We start from the raw sequence: 18460 nt of genomic DNA, 5'->3' as shown, positions 1-18460 counted from the left end.
CACATACAGGTAGATGGAGGGTGAGGAGGGGAGGGGGTTAAGGTGTAAAGTAGTGGGGGGAGCTGGGATGAGGGGATGATTGACAGGGCAGAGGGAGAGAAAGGATGGGAGAGGAGATTAGGAGGGTTTGAAGTTGAAGAGAAAACAGGGGAACCTCCTCCTCGTCGTCCCCTCATTCTCCTCCTTCTCTCTCTTCTTCCTTTCTTTCTTTTTCATCTTCTCCTCCTTCTTCCTTTCTTTCTTCTCCATCTTCTCCTCCTTCTCGCTCTTCTTCCTTTCTTTCTTCTCCTCTTTCTCCTTCTTGACCCTCTCCTTGTAGCTGTCAGTCTTCAAGACCTGTTCCTGAAAACACAGAGACAACATAAGTTTCACTCTTTTCTTTTTCAAAGTCTGAATCGGAAACAAATCAACAATCCAATATTATTCAATCAGAATGAGTTGGTGTAACGTACCTGAAGCACAATGTTCTGCTGGATCAGGAGTTTTATGGCGTCCTCCAGCTTAATTTCCTTTTCTAGGGACTCCTCGTGCTCGGTGACCCACCTTTCATCTAAGTCTCTCATTTTTTTTTGCAGCTCCTCTATTTCCTCGGACCTGGCCTCACTTTTGAGGATGTAGTGCTGCAGCTTGTCCTGCTGGAGCTTCAGGTCTGCATTCAGGGAGACGACCTCTTCCTCTTTTACTTTAAAGCTCATGTTCATGTTTCTGAGCTCCTTCTCCAGCTCCTTCTTTTTGGCTTTTTCAGACTCCACGAGCTGAATCAAGCTGGTCAGGTCGTCTTTGGACTTCAACAGATGTGAGGCAGAATACATCAACTTCTCGACCATCTTCTTCCTCTCTTCTCCCCAGGAAATATTTTTCATGGTGATCTGTTTTCTGAGAGCAGCGTTTTCAGCCCTCAGCTTCTCCAGCCGTTGGTTTTCAGCCTCCAGGTCTTTCACCCGGGCATTTTCAGCCTTCAGCAAGGCATTTTCAGCCTCCAGTCGGCCGTTTAGTACCTCCAGCTCCTTCAGCCAGGCGTTTTCAGCCTCCAGCTCCTCCAGACGGGCGCTTTCAGCCTCCAGCTCCTTCAGACGGGCGTTTTCAGCCGCCAGCTCCTGGTTCTCCCTCTGCGAGTCCTGGAGGGCTCGGCGGAGCCTTTTCTTCATGCTGCACTTGTGTTGCTCATCTCCTGAGCTTTTGATCCTCTCCATGTTGATTAACAGGTGCTGCAGTGTAGCAAGAAGGTTTCTGTAGAGTACTTTCTTCTGTAGCTGTGTACAAAAGTTTTTGTAGAGTATTCTCTTGTCTTGTGATGGTCGAAAGTCACTGGAGAGAAGTTTCTCGTGTGTCTGATGTTGGCTCACGGTTGTCGTGTCTGGTTCCACTGACAAATGTTTCTCTTAAATAGGTGAGCTAATTTGCTATGATCTGTTTCATTCTACAACACTAGTATGACTTTGAAGTTGATCAACGGAGGATTCCTATCAAAGGAGGATTCCTTTGATCAACTTCAAAGTCATACTTTAATCACAGATGAAGACCATGGAACTCTATGTTCCTCTCCATGCAGCGACTGTCTAAAATAGCAACTATGATTCCCCAGGCCAGTCTGTCTACGGATCCTGAATATGACAGACTCCTCCTGCACACTGTCTGATGAGTTTGGCCTACGTCGATTTACTCCAGAAGAAATCGACTTCATACACAAGTTTGTGAATGTGATGAGCCCCCTAGCCTCTGCCCTGAACATCCTTCAGGGGGAGAAAAACACATTCCTTGGGTTCCTGGCTCCCACTATTGTCCAGCTGAAGAATGATTTGAATGGCCTATTGGATGAGAGTTTCGAGCCTACGGCTACGCAAGGTTTAATTGCATGTCGTCCCCTCATCCAGAACATGATACAGTCACTCTCTACAAGAGTGGAAGGCATGCTCGAAAAGAGAGAAAACATACTGGCAGCTATACTACTGCCAGCATTCAAGATGGACTGGGTGGAGGATGAGATTAAGCGCTTGCAATATCGCATGATGTTGAAGCAAGAATTTCAATCTGTTGACATAGCTAATGACTCTAATCAAGCCCAGTCATCTGGTGGCTCTGAGAGCAAAAGGTCATCCTTTTTCAAATTTAACCGCCCATCAAGTGTCAAAAAGTCTGAGGTGGACATCTACCTGGATGCACATACCAATGATGACCTCATGGAGTACATAGTCTTACCAAAACTGACAAAGCTGTTTGTCAAATACAACACAGCACTCCCTTCGAGCGCTCCAGTAGAGAGGCTATTCAGCATTGGTGGCCAGATCTTTAGGCCCAGGAGAAAGACGTTGGGAGATGCCAACTTTGAAAAGCAATTGCTTTTAAATGCTAACAAAAAGCAGTAGTCTAGTCTGTGGACTAAGCAAGCTTGTGTGATTCTTTGATAAGAACATTGTTTACATGTTTGTTTACTCAGAGTTTTGAGTGTCAGTCCCATAACAGAGGGGCACCTGAGTTCTACAGGGGTGCAGTTTACAGTATAAAGAGTTACAAAGTGTTTTTGATGTTCAAATGCATGTCATCAGTACTTGTTAAGCTGTCCAAGTAATATTTCAGGACTTTGTCTGAAAAGTTAACAACCTACCTATCTTGAGCTGTTTGATAAAAATGGCCATCTTGATTTTCATGTTTCATTTCATTTCATTTTCATTTCATGTTTTTTTACAATATTACATAGCCTACATTATTTAACTGAAGCCATTTTGTAAAGGTAGGTGCAACAGTCAAATAAAACAAACCCCCCCAAAAACTTTTTGTCCTCTGTCCACACATTTATTTTATAAATTTAAATGATAGAATTTAAGGTCTAGTCTAATAATTGGTTTCATAGCAAGGCATAGCACTATGATTTGTTGTGCCTTTTGTTTGCAGGGTATGAATAAATAAACAGGCAAAATTAGCAATAATTAAAAAAAATAAAAAAACACATTTATTTTAGGAATTGATACATATGAAGTACAGTTTAAGGCAAGGGGTAGTGATGGATAAAGTTCTTTAAAAAACAAGTTAAGTCTTTCATTCTCACTTTCCACCTTAAAACTATGAAATGAACTGAACTATGAACTAGTTCAGAATTTAAATGGTGAACTATGAACGTGAACTATTCATGTTTACTTGTATGAACTGAACTTTGAAATAGTTCATGAGAGTTGTGAACTTGCACAACACTGTGAGTAGGTATCTTTGATAGTAAAGGCATTATAAACAGTTTATCTGTTGGCTTGCTGCAAAACGTTTTGCCAATTTGTGCACATGTTTAATGAAACCGTAGTGCAATGCGACATCTCTGTGTGTTTACTTGATGACCATGATGTACAGAATGTCATTTATTTTATTAATATGCATAAAATCTTAGTCTATGAACAACTAACTATTTACTAATATTATTCAATGCCTTAAGAAGTTGTAATGTTAATTAATGTACATTTAATTAAGTCTAACCAATATTTCTGTTAACCCGGCACAGCAGTAATTATGTTTTCCTTTCACTATTTCAGTGAGGTGGAGGATTTTGCCAGAGGGATTGGAAAGAAGAAGAAGTGTAATAAAAGAGTGTTGTATTTGTACTTCAATTATTGTATTCTTGTATTCTTGTATTTTTTATTCTATTGTTTCTTTGTTCAATGTGTGCTTGTTCTTGTTTACAATCTTATGTGACAAATATATATAAATCTTGAATATTGCCCCAGAGTTGTTCTTGTATGTTGCTTCTCTCCAAACTTTAAAATATCTGGTGGAGATCTAGTGACTGCAAAGGCCATAAGATAGGATTCCATCTATTTATACAATGAGCTTATTCTAATTAAACAAATTATCAACATTCAACTCTCAGCAGCAAAGACAGGAAGTGACATTTCGGTAAAAAAAAACTTTAAAACCACAAGTATTTTTACAGTAAGAAGGCTCCTCCAGTGGGTTGAAGAGATGGAGAGACAGGTGGAGAAGAACAGGAGACAGGTACTGTACACCGTGAAGCAGCTCACTGTGTGTTTGTGTGTGTGAACAGCAGCGAACATGCTGTCAGTTTCTGACCTTCCAGGCTGAGCTGCTGCTGCTGTCAGATCATCAGATCTTGTGTGTTGAGGTGAGAACCAGTTGGCAGCAACTGAAGAGAGAGACAGAGGCAGACACCGGAGGGGCTCTGTCAGCAGTTCAAACCACAAACAGCTTAGTGTGTGTGTGGAGATGAGGTGGCGGTGAGCGTGCGACGATTCCGCGTCCCCACGCAGCCCTGAAGTTGATGGAGGGCGCAACTCCGGTACCGGATACGTCGGCTGGGATATTGACGCGTGTTCGGGTCTCCACACCTGGTCCTGTCTCCACACCCCCTGCTCCTGTTCCTGCAGCCCCTGCTCCTGTTCCTGCAGCCCCTGCTCCTGTTCCTGCAGCCCCTGCTCCTGTTCCTGCAGCCCCTGCTCCGGGACCTGCAGCCCCTGCTCCTGTTCCTGCAGCCCCTGCTCCGGGACCTGCAGCCCCTGCTCCTGTTCCTGCAGCCCCTGCTCCGGGACCTGCAGCCCCTGCTCTGGGACCTGCAGCCCCTGCTCCTGTTCCTGCAGCCCCTGCTCCGGGACCTGCAGCCCCTGCTCCGGGACCTGCAGCCCCTGCTCTGGGCCCCTCTTCAGCGGAGAGGCCGACGCCTGCAGCCCCTGTGTCATTTGCCACAGTTAGTCTGTCTCGGTCTTAAACACATCAAAGTAATTCATATCCCATCAATACATGTTACTGACTTGACTTCTTCCCCGGAGTCCCTTTGCCTTATCGCTCGCAGGTCCAGGGCCGCGGCTGTGGCCACATGATGGATTAGGATCTGTGGATCGCGTATCAGAGGTCGTAATGGTGGATCCTGTATGGCGGATTCTGCATCGTGCTGGCTGATCGTGATAATAAAGGCAGATCCTTTATCGTGTTGGCATCAGATAATGGTGGTGGACCACGACCGAGGTGACAGCTGATGATGGATCCTAATGGCGGCAGTGGACAATGACTGTGGACTATGGTGGCATCCGATCTTGATGGTGGATCATGATCTTGCTGGCTGCTGACCTTAGACTATGATTGCAGCAGGACTGCTCGATACATAGTATTTCTCCTCAGACACTTGACCATTAATGACATTAATCCACCAATTCACTGACCTTCAGTTATACTTCAAAATGTTTACCCTTATCAATGCTGCTAAAACCTTTATCTTGATGTTCTCCTTTACACTTGACATCCATTGCACTTCTGTCCGTCCTGGGAGAGGGATCCCTCACATGTGGCTCTCTGAGGTTTCTACGTTCTTTTTACCGTGTTAAAAGGGTTTTTTAGTAGTTTTTCCTTACTCTTGTTGAGGGTTAAGGGCAGAGGATGTCACACCATGTTAAAGCCCTATGAGACAAATTGTGATTTGTGAATATGGGCTATACAAATAAAATTTGATTGATTGATTGATTGATTGAAACAAGCAAAGACAATTTGTGCATCAGGTATAAGTGAGGGCCCTAAAGGCCAATTTCAGGTTTAACATATTTCTGTAAAGGAATAGTTTGAGATCTTGGTAATTGTTGCTTCTCTGTGTCTTTCCCTGTGATCCTATAACTCCACTGTTGGGTGTCAGTTAAGTAGTGGACCCAAGTGCAGACAGAACAGGAGACAGCTGATCAGTTCAGAGTATTTTATTGTAAATACTGCAGCAAGAGATGTAGGTGATGGCAGGGGGTGTCAATCCAAAACCAGGAGGGAGAAGGCCACTGGGGTTCAGAGTGAGCAGCTGAGTGGTGTTGCCGGAGTGATACAGGGTGACAGGGACTGGGAAAAAAGGAGAACACGATGAGTCAAGGTAAAAAATACTAGACTTAGGAAATCACAAAAGATGTAATAAGGAGCTAGAGGCGCAGGTCACTAACTGGTAGCTGAATCTACAATCTGGCAGTGTGGAGATGGCAGGGCAGAGTATATGAAGGGGCTTGGCTAACTGATGAAGCGCAGCTGGTGTTCTGCCCCATCTCCAGCAAACTTATAACACTTCACTTACTCAAGCAGAGAGAGAGAGAGAGAGAGAGAGAGAGAGAGAGAGAGAGAGAGAGAGAGAGAGAGAGAGAGAGAGTGTAGTAATTCATTAGTAGATGTCTGCATCATGCATGCTTCTACACATAGATTTTTCACCTAACGGTAGTACAACTTCTGGCAGAATGCTTGCTGCCACATAGATATTTCACATAATCGTCGCATGACGTTTTAATTTCGAAGTCTGCAGCATGCCTACTGCTACACATAGATAATTCACTCATGGTAGCATGAACTCCTACAGAATGCATATCTGCATTCTTTAGTCAATCATTTTAGAGGTCGGCAGCATGCTCGCTGCTATACATAGATATTTCTCATAACAGTTCTTTTGTCTATAATTTTAGAGGTCAGCAACATGCTTGCTGTTGCACATGGATATTTCATGTAGCTGTGGTATGACCTCTCGCAGAATGCATGTCTGCATTCTTTAGATCAGTTTAGAGGTTTTCAGAATGCTTGCTGTTTCACAGATATTCACATAACAGTAGTAAGACCTCTCGCAGGATGCACGCTTGCATTCTTTGGCCAATAGTTTTGGCACACACTGTAAATGACCTCGTTTCGAGTCGAATATGAATGTCAGGGCTTGCGGACACTTGGATGACACCACACGAGCACTATGGAGGTATGTTATGTTTTTTCTGTCGTCTATTACATCTGAAGTCTCGGTCACCAGTTACTTCAATTGTATTGGATTCTGCTAAAACAAAGTTTACTTCTGAGACTCCAGAAGTGTTTTGTGGACTCAAACACTTCACCCACCCCTCCATCAGCATAGTGGTGAGTAGTAGTTGTTCGGTGAACTATCCCTTTCACTTTGTAAATGTTAAGCTCTTCAGCAGCCTCAGCTACAAGTGGAGAAAAAAATCAGTTTTTCTTGACACTACAAATTTTAGCTCTTTGTCAAAGTTTTTATGATCATATATTTGTTCATATTTTTACTTGGACAAAATAAAACAATCAGAAAATAGGGAATAATACACATCCCAAATAATTTCCAGATACAGGACAAATACTGCATATGAACAATGAAGATTCACAGAAATATTACTTTTTACATAAACTCACAGTCAGATGCAACAGCAGCAGACTGAACCATGTGTCAGACCATAATCTGAAGCATCTGTTTCCCATCTTTTCTCACTTTTATCTTGATTCTCCAAGTTCAATGTCTCATGGAAAACGAGCACATGTTACTGAAGGAGGAGGAATATTAACATTTGACAAGAGTAGGAACAGACAGATATATTGGTTTACAACGTCTCAGACTGATATATGATAGTTTTCCTTTATTGAAAATCAAATTCAGTGTCTGCCATCCATCTCTGATATGATGGTATTCTTTAGGTTTTTGCCTCTTTCTTGGCATCATTCTGCTGCAAACACAGCCAACCTAAATAATGGTCTGCAATGCTGTGAAGATATCCAGTGTTATCTGATGGCATAAATGCTGCCAGAAACAGTGACAATGCAATTAGAAATTTTGAACCCTGAAATAGTCAAATACACAAAAAATACTCCCTGTTCCTTCTCTCCTTGGCCACCAGTTATGTCTTGTTGTCACTAGGTTGGAGGCTGAGAAAATCAACCTGGAGAATAGACTTAACAAGGCCAAGGTAGGATAAACTGATATAGTTCTATATACACCATGAATTCAATAGTTGGTCAAAGTTCTGCTTTGTGTTCATGTTGGTGGTCTGCAAAGCTGTGACTGCCAGTGGAAGGTGGGATTTCTGAGCTCAGCATTACAGAGTCAGCAGGATGAGCACAGGAGGCTCATTGGAAAGGTGAATGCTTTAGAGCAGCAGCAGGGGTTTTTATGTACTGACTGAAATTCTTTCCCTGACAGAAATGTGTGTGTGTTTGCCTGGTTGTTTGCAGCAGCTGGACCACATGCTGAAGGACCTAACTGAGAAGAACAGAAAGTAGAGTCCAGTCAGACAACTCACGTTCAAACGTTTATTGCAGCAGTAGAACATGTTTAGTGTTTGGCGTCTAGGCTCCAACCTAATCACTCCCCCATATGATTACACAGTTCGATGGGAGTGATGAGCAAATACTTGTAACTCCCCGTCGGAGCCTACAGGTGGATGCTGGGGTGGTGGAGGGGCTGAATCAACTGGTAGCAATACTGTAGCAGCAGTGCGAGCAAAGAGGGTGATGGGAAATTTCTCTCTGCTTAAATAGACCACCTGATAAGGTGGGTGTGTATTATAGATGGTTGTGGAGAGTGAGGTATGTCACATGATGTATGTCAGATGATTGGAGCAGTGCAGCTCGAGTTGGCTGCCTGAACTAGCTCCCAGGCGTCGCTTCAGGTACGTCAATTGAATTTGAATTTATTTGAGAGCACTACATGTGAATATTTATGCTGAAACATAGACGTACATATTATCACTCCATAACATTGCTATGGGGAACATGTTGGCAAACAGTTGTGTATCACATCCAGCTGTGTGGGGAGGAACATTGACATTTGTTTGGAGTAAACTTTGTGTGCAGCCGCTTATTTGTACGTCTTAGATTCAATCTCCTTTTAGCTCTGGTTTGGTCTGCACCAACTGCTGAGATAAGTGTCTGACTTTTTAACTGCTAAATGCTCCACTGGTCCCGACAGCTCGGTGCTAGCTCGGTGTGTCTGCTGTTTAATGATGGGCAGCTATAGTGCACAGTAGGTCTTGGAGCTTATATATAAGCGATGTGATTGGAGAGAGCAAACCAAAATCATAGTCATGTGCTGTAAAACCACAACAGTGAGCTGAAGAATTGTACAATGCTTTGTATAATTAGATAAACTGCAGGATGAAAAACCCTTGATGTACACATAGTCATTTCATCGATGAGTCACTTTTAGCACAATAAGTAAAAATGGCACTTTACTGGAGAGGATGAAACAACTTACTATCAGATTTAGTGTCTTTTTTTGTATAATTGAAATCTGCCTTCGATAACAAGTTAAATATTAAGAAGGTGATGCCAGGTATAAGAATTCATGTCTTTGAAATGTAAGATGGTGGCACACATGGTCGCAGCAGCCCCTCCTGCCCCTGCTAACTGTGCTAGTTTGCTTTATCACTTGGTTCAGTTTTTATGTTGCATTTTATGCTGCACTGATGTTTAGCGCTCTGGCCTGAGAGTAACGACATTTCGTTCAGCTGTATTCTTAATATGTGGATGAATGACAATAAAAGTTTACTTGACCTGATGTATTCAAGATTCATGGCTGTCAGGTGCATAAACTTAATATAAAAAAATCTGAAAGTGAATTTAAATCTGAACTGAATCTGAATTTGTATTAGTATGTGACAATGAAACAATGAAACCCATATTACTGGATTAACGGTTCCTTATAAGAAAACTGATTATCAGATGTGTTGTTATAGCAAAGGTACTGAAATTGTGTATTTGTCAAAGGGTTGAATTGCGCCTTCAGGGCAGGTTCTGCATTGTGATGTAATGCTGTTGTTCTGTGAGGCCCTCAACAAAATCTAATTTCAAGAGCTGATTGATTTTGATTTGATATTGTGTTTACATGGCTTCTATTCTTGAAGAATTTCTAATTAATTCAATAAGAAAAACCTCAGGGACGTGTAGCATTGTCTCCTCTATTGCAGCAATTTGTCTTAGTTCTAGGAACAATCTAATAAAGTTGCTATGTATAGTCTGTTGTGTGTACTCAAAGGATATCAATGTACAGAGTGCAGAGGAGGCGTATTCAGGGGTCAACAGGCGCCCACTGCTCAATTTCGGTAAGGGTCTCCCCCGTGGGTTCATCCAATTACGTTAACAAAATTTTGTCTGTATGTGTCTAAACTTTCCAGTTGGAGTCTTTGCAGAAGGCCTTGGATACGATGCCAGCGAACAATAGAAACTCTGGCCCAGAGTCTGGAGCAGGCTGTGTTGACCAACAGCAAACTGCAGCAGTACCAGGCCACCAGCACACTGAGGTACACTGTCAGGAAACAGCTCAGTAACAGTGTGTGGACAAACATGAACATGTGATCGAGACATCTCATACAACATGTATCAATGATAACTTTGTGTGCTGTATACAAACTGCAGAGATGAGGCTCGAAAACAGATGGATCATTTGTCTGAACAGCTCGGAGCTGTAAAGCAACAATACAGAGACGACTACGAATCTGCCATGACAACACTGCACCGAGAAATCTCAGAGGTACCAAATTGTATTCATCTTTTTATTCTGTTGTAGAGGTTTATTTTTTAAAGAAAAAGATGGTAATATCAGCAATAAATTCTGTGCATTAACTGCAAATCATATTACCATTTGAAGTCCCTCACTAACCCTCACAGCATCTCAGTCTCCAAGTTTTGTGGAAATGTCTAAAAGTAAAAGCTGCAAACTGATAAAAAACGCTGAGAGATTTACTGAACTGTGTAAATATATAAATATGTATGAAAATACATAATCCCCATTGAAAATCCTTACCTCTGACTGTGCTGTTTGAAGCATGGTACAAAACAGCAGAGGCTGGCAGCCTTCTCATCTCATTTTTGTTTACTCTGTATATACTTCCCTCAGAATTAATTGGCCAATGAGTCATTCATATAAGCATAATAAGAAAAACTGTTAGCACATTCTTCTTGCATCTTGTGCCTCAGATTTAACCGTTCACTCAGTTTTTGTGAATTTCCTGTGTCCTTGCACAGCTAAAAATTGCAGTTAAGGACTCGCCAACCAGGTAAGGTGACCTGTCTAAAGTCAATGAGGGGCTGCACCAGCGTGCGTCTGAACTGGAGAGTCTGTCGCTTTCAGTGTCCTATAAAGGTCACAATATAGTTTCAGTCTTTTTATTGCATTAATGTAAAAAGTATTTCTTGTTAGGTACAATGGTTTGAGAGAAACATGGGACTCTGTTAGAAACTGGACCATGACTGGTACATGCAAGCCACAATAAAATGATCTCAAACTTGAGATCATGTCTGGCTGGTCAAGTCTTTCAGTGTTTTCAGCTCTGCAGCTGGGATGAAGTGACTGTACTCCAGCGGACTACAGAGGTTATTAAAGCAGGATTAGTCCACAGAGCTGTATGGAGATAATCCCTTCAACACATATGCCCTTTTTACCTTTGCCGAGGAGGTTATGTTTTCACCCCTGGTTGTTTGTTTGTAAGCAAGGTTACGCAAAATCTACTGAACAGATTCTCATGAAACGTAGTGGAAGGATGTGATATGGGTCAGGGAAGAATCCAGAAAACTTTGATGTGGATCTGGATCAGGGGGCTGATCCAAGTATTTTTTTCCCCGTCTTTAACATTAAGAGATTCAACATTTTCACAGATTTTAAAAAGAATATTTCATGGACCTTGATTAATAAAATCATAATGTTTAGGGGCCTGATATTTGTATGTATGTCCAATTCGGTGCAGATCTAAATAAAAATCCAGATCTAGTGAATTTAAATTTGGTCTCATAAGGGGACTGTTGGACCTTGATGGAGGTATGTGCTCTCCGAAGTGCTATTCTAGTTCAGTTGTGTTTTCTCAGTTGTGTTTTCTCAGTTCCAGGAGTTCACTCATTTCAGCTTTCATTCATCAATGTCATTAATATGCATATGATGAGTGGGCAGATCTTATTGTAAGAAAGCCAGGCATTAAATGAGTAGTTGCCTCACTGTGAAAACACTGTTTAATTACCTCAAGACTTAATATGCTCCTCTATGCTGTGGCTACTTCCAGTGCTCAAAATCATCTGTTTTTATTACAACACATTTGGAAGCACATATGTTGCTTGAAACGCTGTAAAGACACTAGTTCATGTTGCAACAGCAAAGGAGAACTATCAAAGGAGAAACTGTGGAAATAACTGCTTCACCCTAGCTCATTGTAACTGATTTAATCTTATTTTATATGAACAGAGTTAGCTAGATTAATTTAAATATGTTGTTTGATTCACGCTGCAGGTTTTAAACAAAGTGAGGCAAAGGTGGACGTCTACCATCCAGCACTGGGAGGCCAAGAGAGAACTGGCTCCCATCACTGCAGGACACAGCTGAAAACACATGCACACTGATAATGAGCAGCACATACAGAAGAGATGTATGTCACACACACACGCACACAAACACATAAACACATCCATGCCTGATCACAGTGATCCTTTGTTTTTATTCAAACATTAAACAGTGACCAACAGAGAGGGAGAGATAGCAGCAGCTGTATGAAGTAGCAGCTGTATTGTCAGACCTATGTGTGTGTGTGTGTGTGTGATGTCCTCCATTTATATCCATCAGATTTGACGTTGGTAAGAGAGGAAACATGCACTCTCATCAAAACAAACTATACAACCATAACATCTGATATACCTCTTGACTATACAAAGATTCTGATTTTTTTTATACCAACTGATTCTTTATACAAAAGTTATTTTTTTTATATCACTTTGTACAAATGTATGATCCTGCCTCTGTTGTAGTTGCACTTTATCATGTGGATAGTTGGCTTCTGTTATTTGGCGACTTAACTGTGAACATATGTCCTGTCGCGTGATTCCCGGGTCGTATAAGAGCATGCACATTTGATCTGGGAACACGAGATGCGAATAATCCAACAGCAGAGTTTGTTCCACTTCCAGCAGAAAGGAGCTCTGGGATCAACCTCGTCCAACAGGGTCAGGTGGTTGCCCGTTCAGTGAATTCCAGCGATGAAAAAGCTCCTCTCCTCTCAGTTTTCATCCTACGGTTTGATAAATATACCAGCTCCTCTGTGTAGACTTGAGTTGAATGTAGATATAGAGACTCCCTGTTCGGCTGCACTTTGCTACAAATCCTGAGAAAAACATCAACCTGGAATCCACCTCCTTTTGTTTTGTTTTTGTAAAAAAAGTTGACAAATCTTAAAAACCTTACAAACACTCACAGTAACAAAGACCAGTGGGGGTGAACGATACAAGTCATGACAGGGGATCAGGCACCATTGCTCTCTGCAGCCATGAGAGGGCAGCATTGCCTAAATATTTGAACTCCATTACCGAGTTGAACGGACACCAACATTTGGACAGGCAGGACACTGCTGATCCCAATTCATTTTAAATTCCTTGTCCCGTTTAAGTTACTGTTGCTACCAATCTTTAAACTTCTGATTTCTGGTTCTTTTCTAGTTTTTCCAGTTGATGCTACAAAGAAGGGAAACAAGTGAGGAAACATGTTGCTTGATTGAAAACCAAATAGCATATGAGTTACATGCATAATGAAAGAAATGCTTAAATACAAAAATAGATGATTTGAAAATAAATTTAAAAGTAGAAAAATATATGTAATCAAATGATATTTATGTACAAGAACAATGGTCATGTGATCCATGCTTTAGTTTGGTAGATGCGGACAATGGACAGTAAACTTTTCAAACTGAAAACATATTTGTAATGCTGAAAAGATACATTTCCTTCCTGTATCTTTTTAAAGGCAACAATAGGCGTAATGCGCTCTGTAGCATCAAGTTAGCTCTGATGAATGTGTGATATAGGACAGGTTGTGTGGGTGTGGGCTATGAAGACGGAGGTCATCCCATGGTCGCCAGGCCGGGTGGAGAGGTCACCATACGGAACATTTGTCTACAGGGTTCATTGGAGAACCCTTGGCACAGTGGAACACACGGGCAAACTCATCAAACTGGGAGACGCTGCCGATCACTCTACAGGGGGAGGAGAGACAAACACAACCAACATGGTAAACATCTGTGTATGTTTGTGCTACACAGTACTTACTGTACCTTCGCCAAGGAGGTTAGGTTTCCATCTGCGTTTGTTTAGCAGGATAACACAAAAACTACTGAGGGATTACCATGAAACTTGGTGGAGGGATGTGGTATGGGTCAGGAAAGAACCCATTCAATTTTGTTGCTGTTCTTGATCAGGAATCTAGGATTTCTTTTTAGATTTTCTTCAACATTGTGAGATAGAGCATTTTTCAAATTTTTTGTTATTCCTTAAGAAATAATACAGAGATCGTTAATACAGAAAATCCGACATCTGTAGAGTGCTAGGATGAACAGGTGAAAGTGTGTGGATCTGCATAATAATCTGGATTTGTTTGTAGTGTTTTTTATTCACTCACTGTATGGTAACAAATATTCCTTTCAACTATATCAGAGAATGGATATTTTGCCTGCGTTTAAAGTGAAAAGTTTGCAGAACATTTCTATGTACATGATGTGTATATGATGCAATACATGTAGATGCAATGCAGTTATGTGATAATGTATCAGTATAAATGGGTTGTTTTCTCAAAGGAAAAGGGAGCAGTCCAACAACAACCTGTGCACTCTTAGTTATACAGTAGTTAGTAGTGTCATGTATTTTGGGTGTATTATAATTCAAGATAATTTGCATAAATCTAACTTATGAATGGATCCTGGGTGTTTCTGTTTTCTGTGAGTGTGTGCACTGTACCTGTAGTGCTCTGGCGCGTGTTTGTCAGTCAGCAGCTGCAAGTAAATGGACTGAGATCTTCTCTTCATACACCAGTTCTGAAATGACAGCATTGACTCAACAGTGAGATTAGATATTTAATAGGTTATTAAAAGTACGGTTGGTAAGCTGTTTCTGAAACACTTTTTATCTTGTTGGTTGAAATCCTCTTCACGTCCCGATAACCATAAGTAAATTAAGTTGTCAGAAGAAAAGACAGTGTCTGTGGCCCACGCAGGACTGAAGTAAACATGACCGAGATTATGACCCCCATGGTTGGCTGGCGTACCTGTCTGTCACTAACAGACCTGACTGCCTGTACACAATCAGGTCAGAGTTTAGCGAGCACGAGTCACAGAAAAGTCCTCTAGCAGTTGTCAGTGCAGGTTCCTCTGTTTTGGGGGCGTTGCCTTGCCAAGACTGCTGATAGGAGGGGGTGAGATGTATCGGTTGTATATTTTCAAAGTGTAGCCTGCTCTTGATAACTTTTCAAGGATTACCAACCCTTGCTTTAAGTTCAAAAGGTCATGTTCGCTGGCCCTGCTGTGCAGATGTGAGTATTTTTTGTGAACACTGAGGTGGCTGAAATGTCTCAGAGCTGAAGATGATGCTTCGTCACTCAACCTAGACTCACAGGGGAAATATAGTGTATAAATAAACGTTACCGTGAGGTGATTTTCACATCACCTCCCTGTGTCAGGAGTTTTCAAAAATGGGATAGAACTCAGCAAACCGGATTAAAATGTGTTTCTAGATTTCTGTCATTGTTACATTAAGCCATGGATTTTTCGACGAAACCGCCATTTCAATGATGGATCATAATAGACGGAGCAGGGGTGGCCTGGTGCTTTTAGACACCACACTGTCATCAACACTCATTTGTTTTTGATCCCTCCAGTGGTTAATGAATCCATCAGCTCATGTTGGGATAATAAAAAACTCCTACCTGCTCTGTGCGATCAGTCACTCCAGCCGAGAAGAGCTGCTGAAATGACTTAACATACAAATGTAATGAAAGACACAAGTGTGAATTAGTTGGGAGACTTCTGTACCTGTGCAAAGGCAATGAAGAGCAGCTGCTCGTGAGTGTATTTGAGTCCAGGCAGTGGCCTCTCGGGACCATGTTCCCTCACCCACTTCTGGTACGCCTGGACAGGAGAGCGACAGAAGATTCAAATCAACTGACAAAATGATGTTTCCACACCTCATGTCCACACAACCTATTCTCTTCACATTAGATCGAGATCTGAATCCAGATTGGACATCAATGATTTCCCCTTGAAGAAATCCATGAGATATGATGAAAACTTGCTCGTTATACTTGCTTCAGCCAATCTGACTGATTGACATGACCACCAGGCATCGTGACCCTATTGTTGCATTCTGATGCTGCGAGTTATTTAAAATTCATTCCATTTATTCTCTTTGTACTTTTTGTTTCCACTCCCCTCCTCAACATAGACCACTGACACAGTCGATATGGAATTGAATTATGCAGCATCGTAGATCCTCCGCTGTCCAGACAAGCACACACACACACACACACACACACACACACACACACACACACCTCTGCTCTTTACTTTCACTAAGAGGTCATGAAGAATAAAGAGAGATCTTCTTCAGAGTCTTTGTGTACTGATATTTAAACATGGATGTTATGGCATATTACTTACAAAGTACGACAGCTTTAGCCCGCCCATGTCTGCTATGTTCTCCCCCAGTGTCAGACGACCATTCACCTAGACACACAGAAAAGAAACCTCTGAAACACTGAAGGGTCTCAACAGCTCTGTGCCTATGCTGTTTTTGCTGGTAATGGACAAGACTGCAGTCTGCCTAAGCTTAGCATAAAGATAAAAGCAAAAAAAAAAATGAAAAAATGAATACAGAAGTAGCCTACACTGTACAAAGGTAAAAAAATGCACCCGCTAGCATCTTTAAAACTCAATAATAACACATTACTAGTCTGTCTAAAAATTACAGGGGTTTGCCTACTTCCTGGATGATGTCAGGGATTTCCTTCCTTGTTGCCACTTTGAGTTTGTTAGGCAACCGGTGGAGACTCCAGAAAAGGCAGGTCAGCTGTTTCTCCTTATTTCTGGTCTTAATGCTAAACTAACCTGGCTAAACTAATCCCCTGCTGGTTGTAGTTTAATATTTACCATGCAGACATAAGAGTGATACTGACCGTCTCATCTGAATCTTGGCAAGAGTTTTACCTGAGCGGTAGAGTTACCAAAATACCACCAGGCCATGAAACTCTCCCATGACACCATCAAAAGTATACTGTATTTTTTTAACATTGCTCTCTGGACTTTGTAGACACAGATAAAAACAGAATGTAACCATAATGTCTGAACACAGTACGAGTTAGAGGTAGATAGGGTTAGAGCCATGAAATAATGTTATCTGTTGAAAGGCTTTAAAAGCTGCTGCAGATCCACAAAAGACATAATGCAGTTGTTTTTGCAGGCTGAGCAGTGCTTCTGAGGAAACCAAACTAGGAATGTAAAATGTAAAATTGGTGAAATGCTCCTTTAAAGAAACATAAAAGTTAGGTTTGCATATCCACATGTAATCTGAGCTAAATTATGCAAGTCTTTCATATGTTAGCATAGTAGTATTGATCTTATTAGAAATAATAAATAAATTGCATCATTGCGGTAATGGACACTGACTAGCTGACATATGGTTTGTAATATAAACATTCCATACTATATAGCTTCTGTATATGATGTTACCATGAAAATTAAAAATGCACATAGGAGAGGTGCAGTGTGCGTACGTGTTTGCAAACCCACCCTCTGGTTATAAACACTGAAGTTATCGTAGAGCTTGACGATACACTCAGCTTTCCTTTGGAACTTCCTGTAGGAGTCCTCCGTCCACCACTGTTTGAGGTTGCCATGGCGGTCGTACTGGCCCCCTAGGGACATGAACCATTGCATCACTAAGATGAAGGGCAAAAGGGCATGGGTATTAGCATGGAGACACCACAACCTGCAACTTTTCTTCACAGTCCAAAGAGCTGCCCAGCAGGTCATCTTTTTTGCCCCTTTTTGGTAGCTGCAGTAGTCAAACCATTAGGTAATTGTTCTAAAATCCATGGTTGACCTTGGCTGATGTAATCAGTTCATGAGCCAATGGAACAACTTTTCCAACCAACTAAATTTGTCTAATAAAACAGAGGCTGTCTCTCTGGCAAAGAAGCTGGTAGAACATTCAATGCAGCATTGAGAAGGTGGCTGGCAGGAAGTTCACCCCCTCATTAAATTCTTTTACTGTATTTTAAAGGGCAGCACTTTGACTGGAAATGAAAGTCAGAGATTGTGGCTCAAAATAGTCTTTACTGCACAGTTGGACACACAGGAATCCTACAAATGTCATAAAGTTACAGTAATCACCAGGGAACCCTTGCTCTTTCTCTCAGGTAGTCTTGTGTATTGCGATGATGGGGACAAAATGGTGAAAAATGGAGATATGTGTAAGTTGAAATGGATGATGGGTGAAGAAGCTGTCATTCTCACCCCAGTCATCATATCCATGTGTTAGCTCATGACCAATGATAGCTCCTATTCCTCCGTAGTTGAGAGACCTGGCAGCAGAAAAGAGAAATATGGAACATAAGACAGAACTGACACTTTGATAATTTGTACAGGTGCTTTAAAAAGTCTTGAGCTACCTTAACCTAAAACAAATCTAAGAACTATTAAGGGAGATAATGTTTTGCTTTTAAAAAGTTGGATTCATAGGCAACAATACAACCTCGATCAGCTCAGTACACAGTAACTTGCTGCTACTCTGGTATGACCACTAACTTACTTGTGATTTGATCACTCAGGATTGTTGTTCATACCAAGTCTGAACGGGGTCACCATATAACGTGTTTGTGAGCTTTACAGGTGCTGTGAGGTGGATTTTGTTATCTTAGGAATAAACAGCAATGGGCTGTAGCTAG

At 41.6% G+C, this 18460-nt stretch overlaps 1 protein-coding gene and 1 long non-coding RNA gene across 3 annotated transcripts in view; one reads left to right on the top strand and one right to left on the bottom strand.

Annotated features, from left to right (window-relative positions):
• Nucleotides 1–18460, top strand: part of LOC117772677 — a 29689-nt gene that overhangs the window by 3025 nt on the left and 8204 nt on the right. The window contains exons 2-3 of the long non-coding RNA XR_004615822.1: nucleotides 15051–15056; nucleotides 16128–16134. This is a non-coding gene — a long non-coding RNA (uncharacterized LOC117772677). The remainder of the gene's footprint in view (nucleotides 1–15050; nucleotides 15057–16127; nucleotides 16135–18460) is intronic.
• LOC117772673 (endothelin-converting enzyme-like 1) overlaps nucleotides 12181–18460 on the bottom strand; it is a 49011-nt gene continuing 42731 nt past the window's right edge. The window contains exons 13-18 of one of the 2 annotated variants that reach the window (XM_034604000.1): nucleotides 18030–18097; nucleotides 17304–17452; nucleotides 16176–16241; nucleotides 15552–15647; nucleotides 14482–14558; nucleotides 12181–13724 (exon numbers count right to left, since the gene is read on the bottom strand). In XM_034604000.1, coding sequence (XP_034459891.1) covers nucleotides 13625–13724; nucleotides 14482–14558; nucleotides 15552–15647; nucleotides 16176–16241; nucleotides 17304–17452; nucleotides 18030–18097 — 556 coding nt within the window. In that variant the 3' untranslated portion in view covers nucleotides 12181–13624. The remainder of the gene's footprint in view (nucleotides 13725–14481; nucleotides 14559–15551; nucleotides 15648–16175; nucleotides 16242–17303; nucleotides 17453–18029; nucleotides 18098–18460) is intronic. The other variant, XM_034604001.1, reaches the window with a different exon arrangement.

This window comes from Hippoglossus hippoglossus, chromosome 13 (assembly GCF_009819705.1).
Source record: "Hippoglossus hippoglossus isolate fHipHip1 chromosome 13, fHipHip1.pri, whole genome shotgun sequence".
Classification (NCBI taxonomy): Eukaryota; Metazoa; Chordata; class Actinopteri; order Pleuronectiformes; family Pleuronectidae; genus Hippoglossus; species Hippoglossus hippoglossus.
This window is presented reverse-complemented; position numbering and strand designations above follow the sequence as displayed.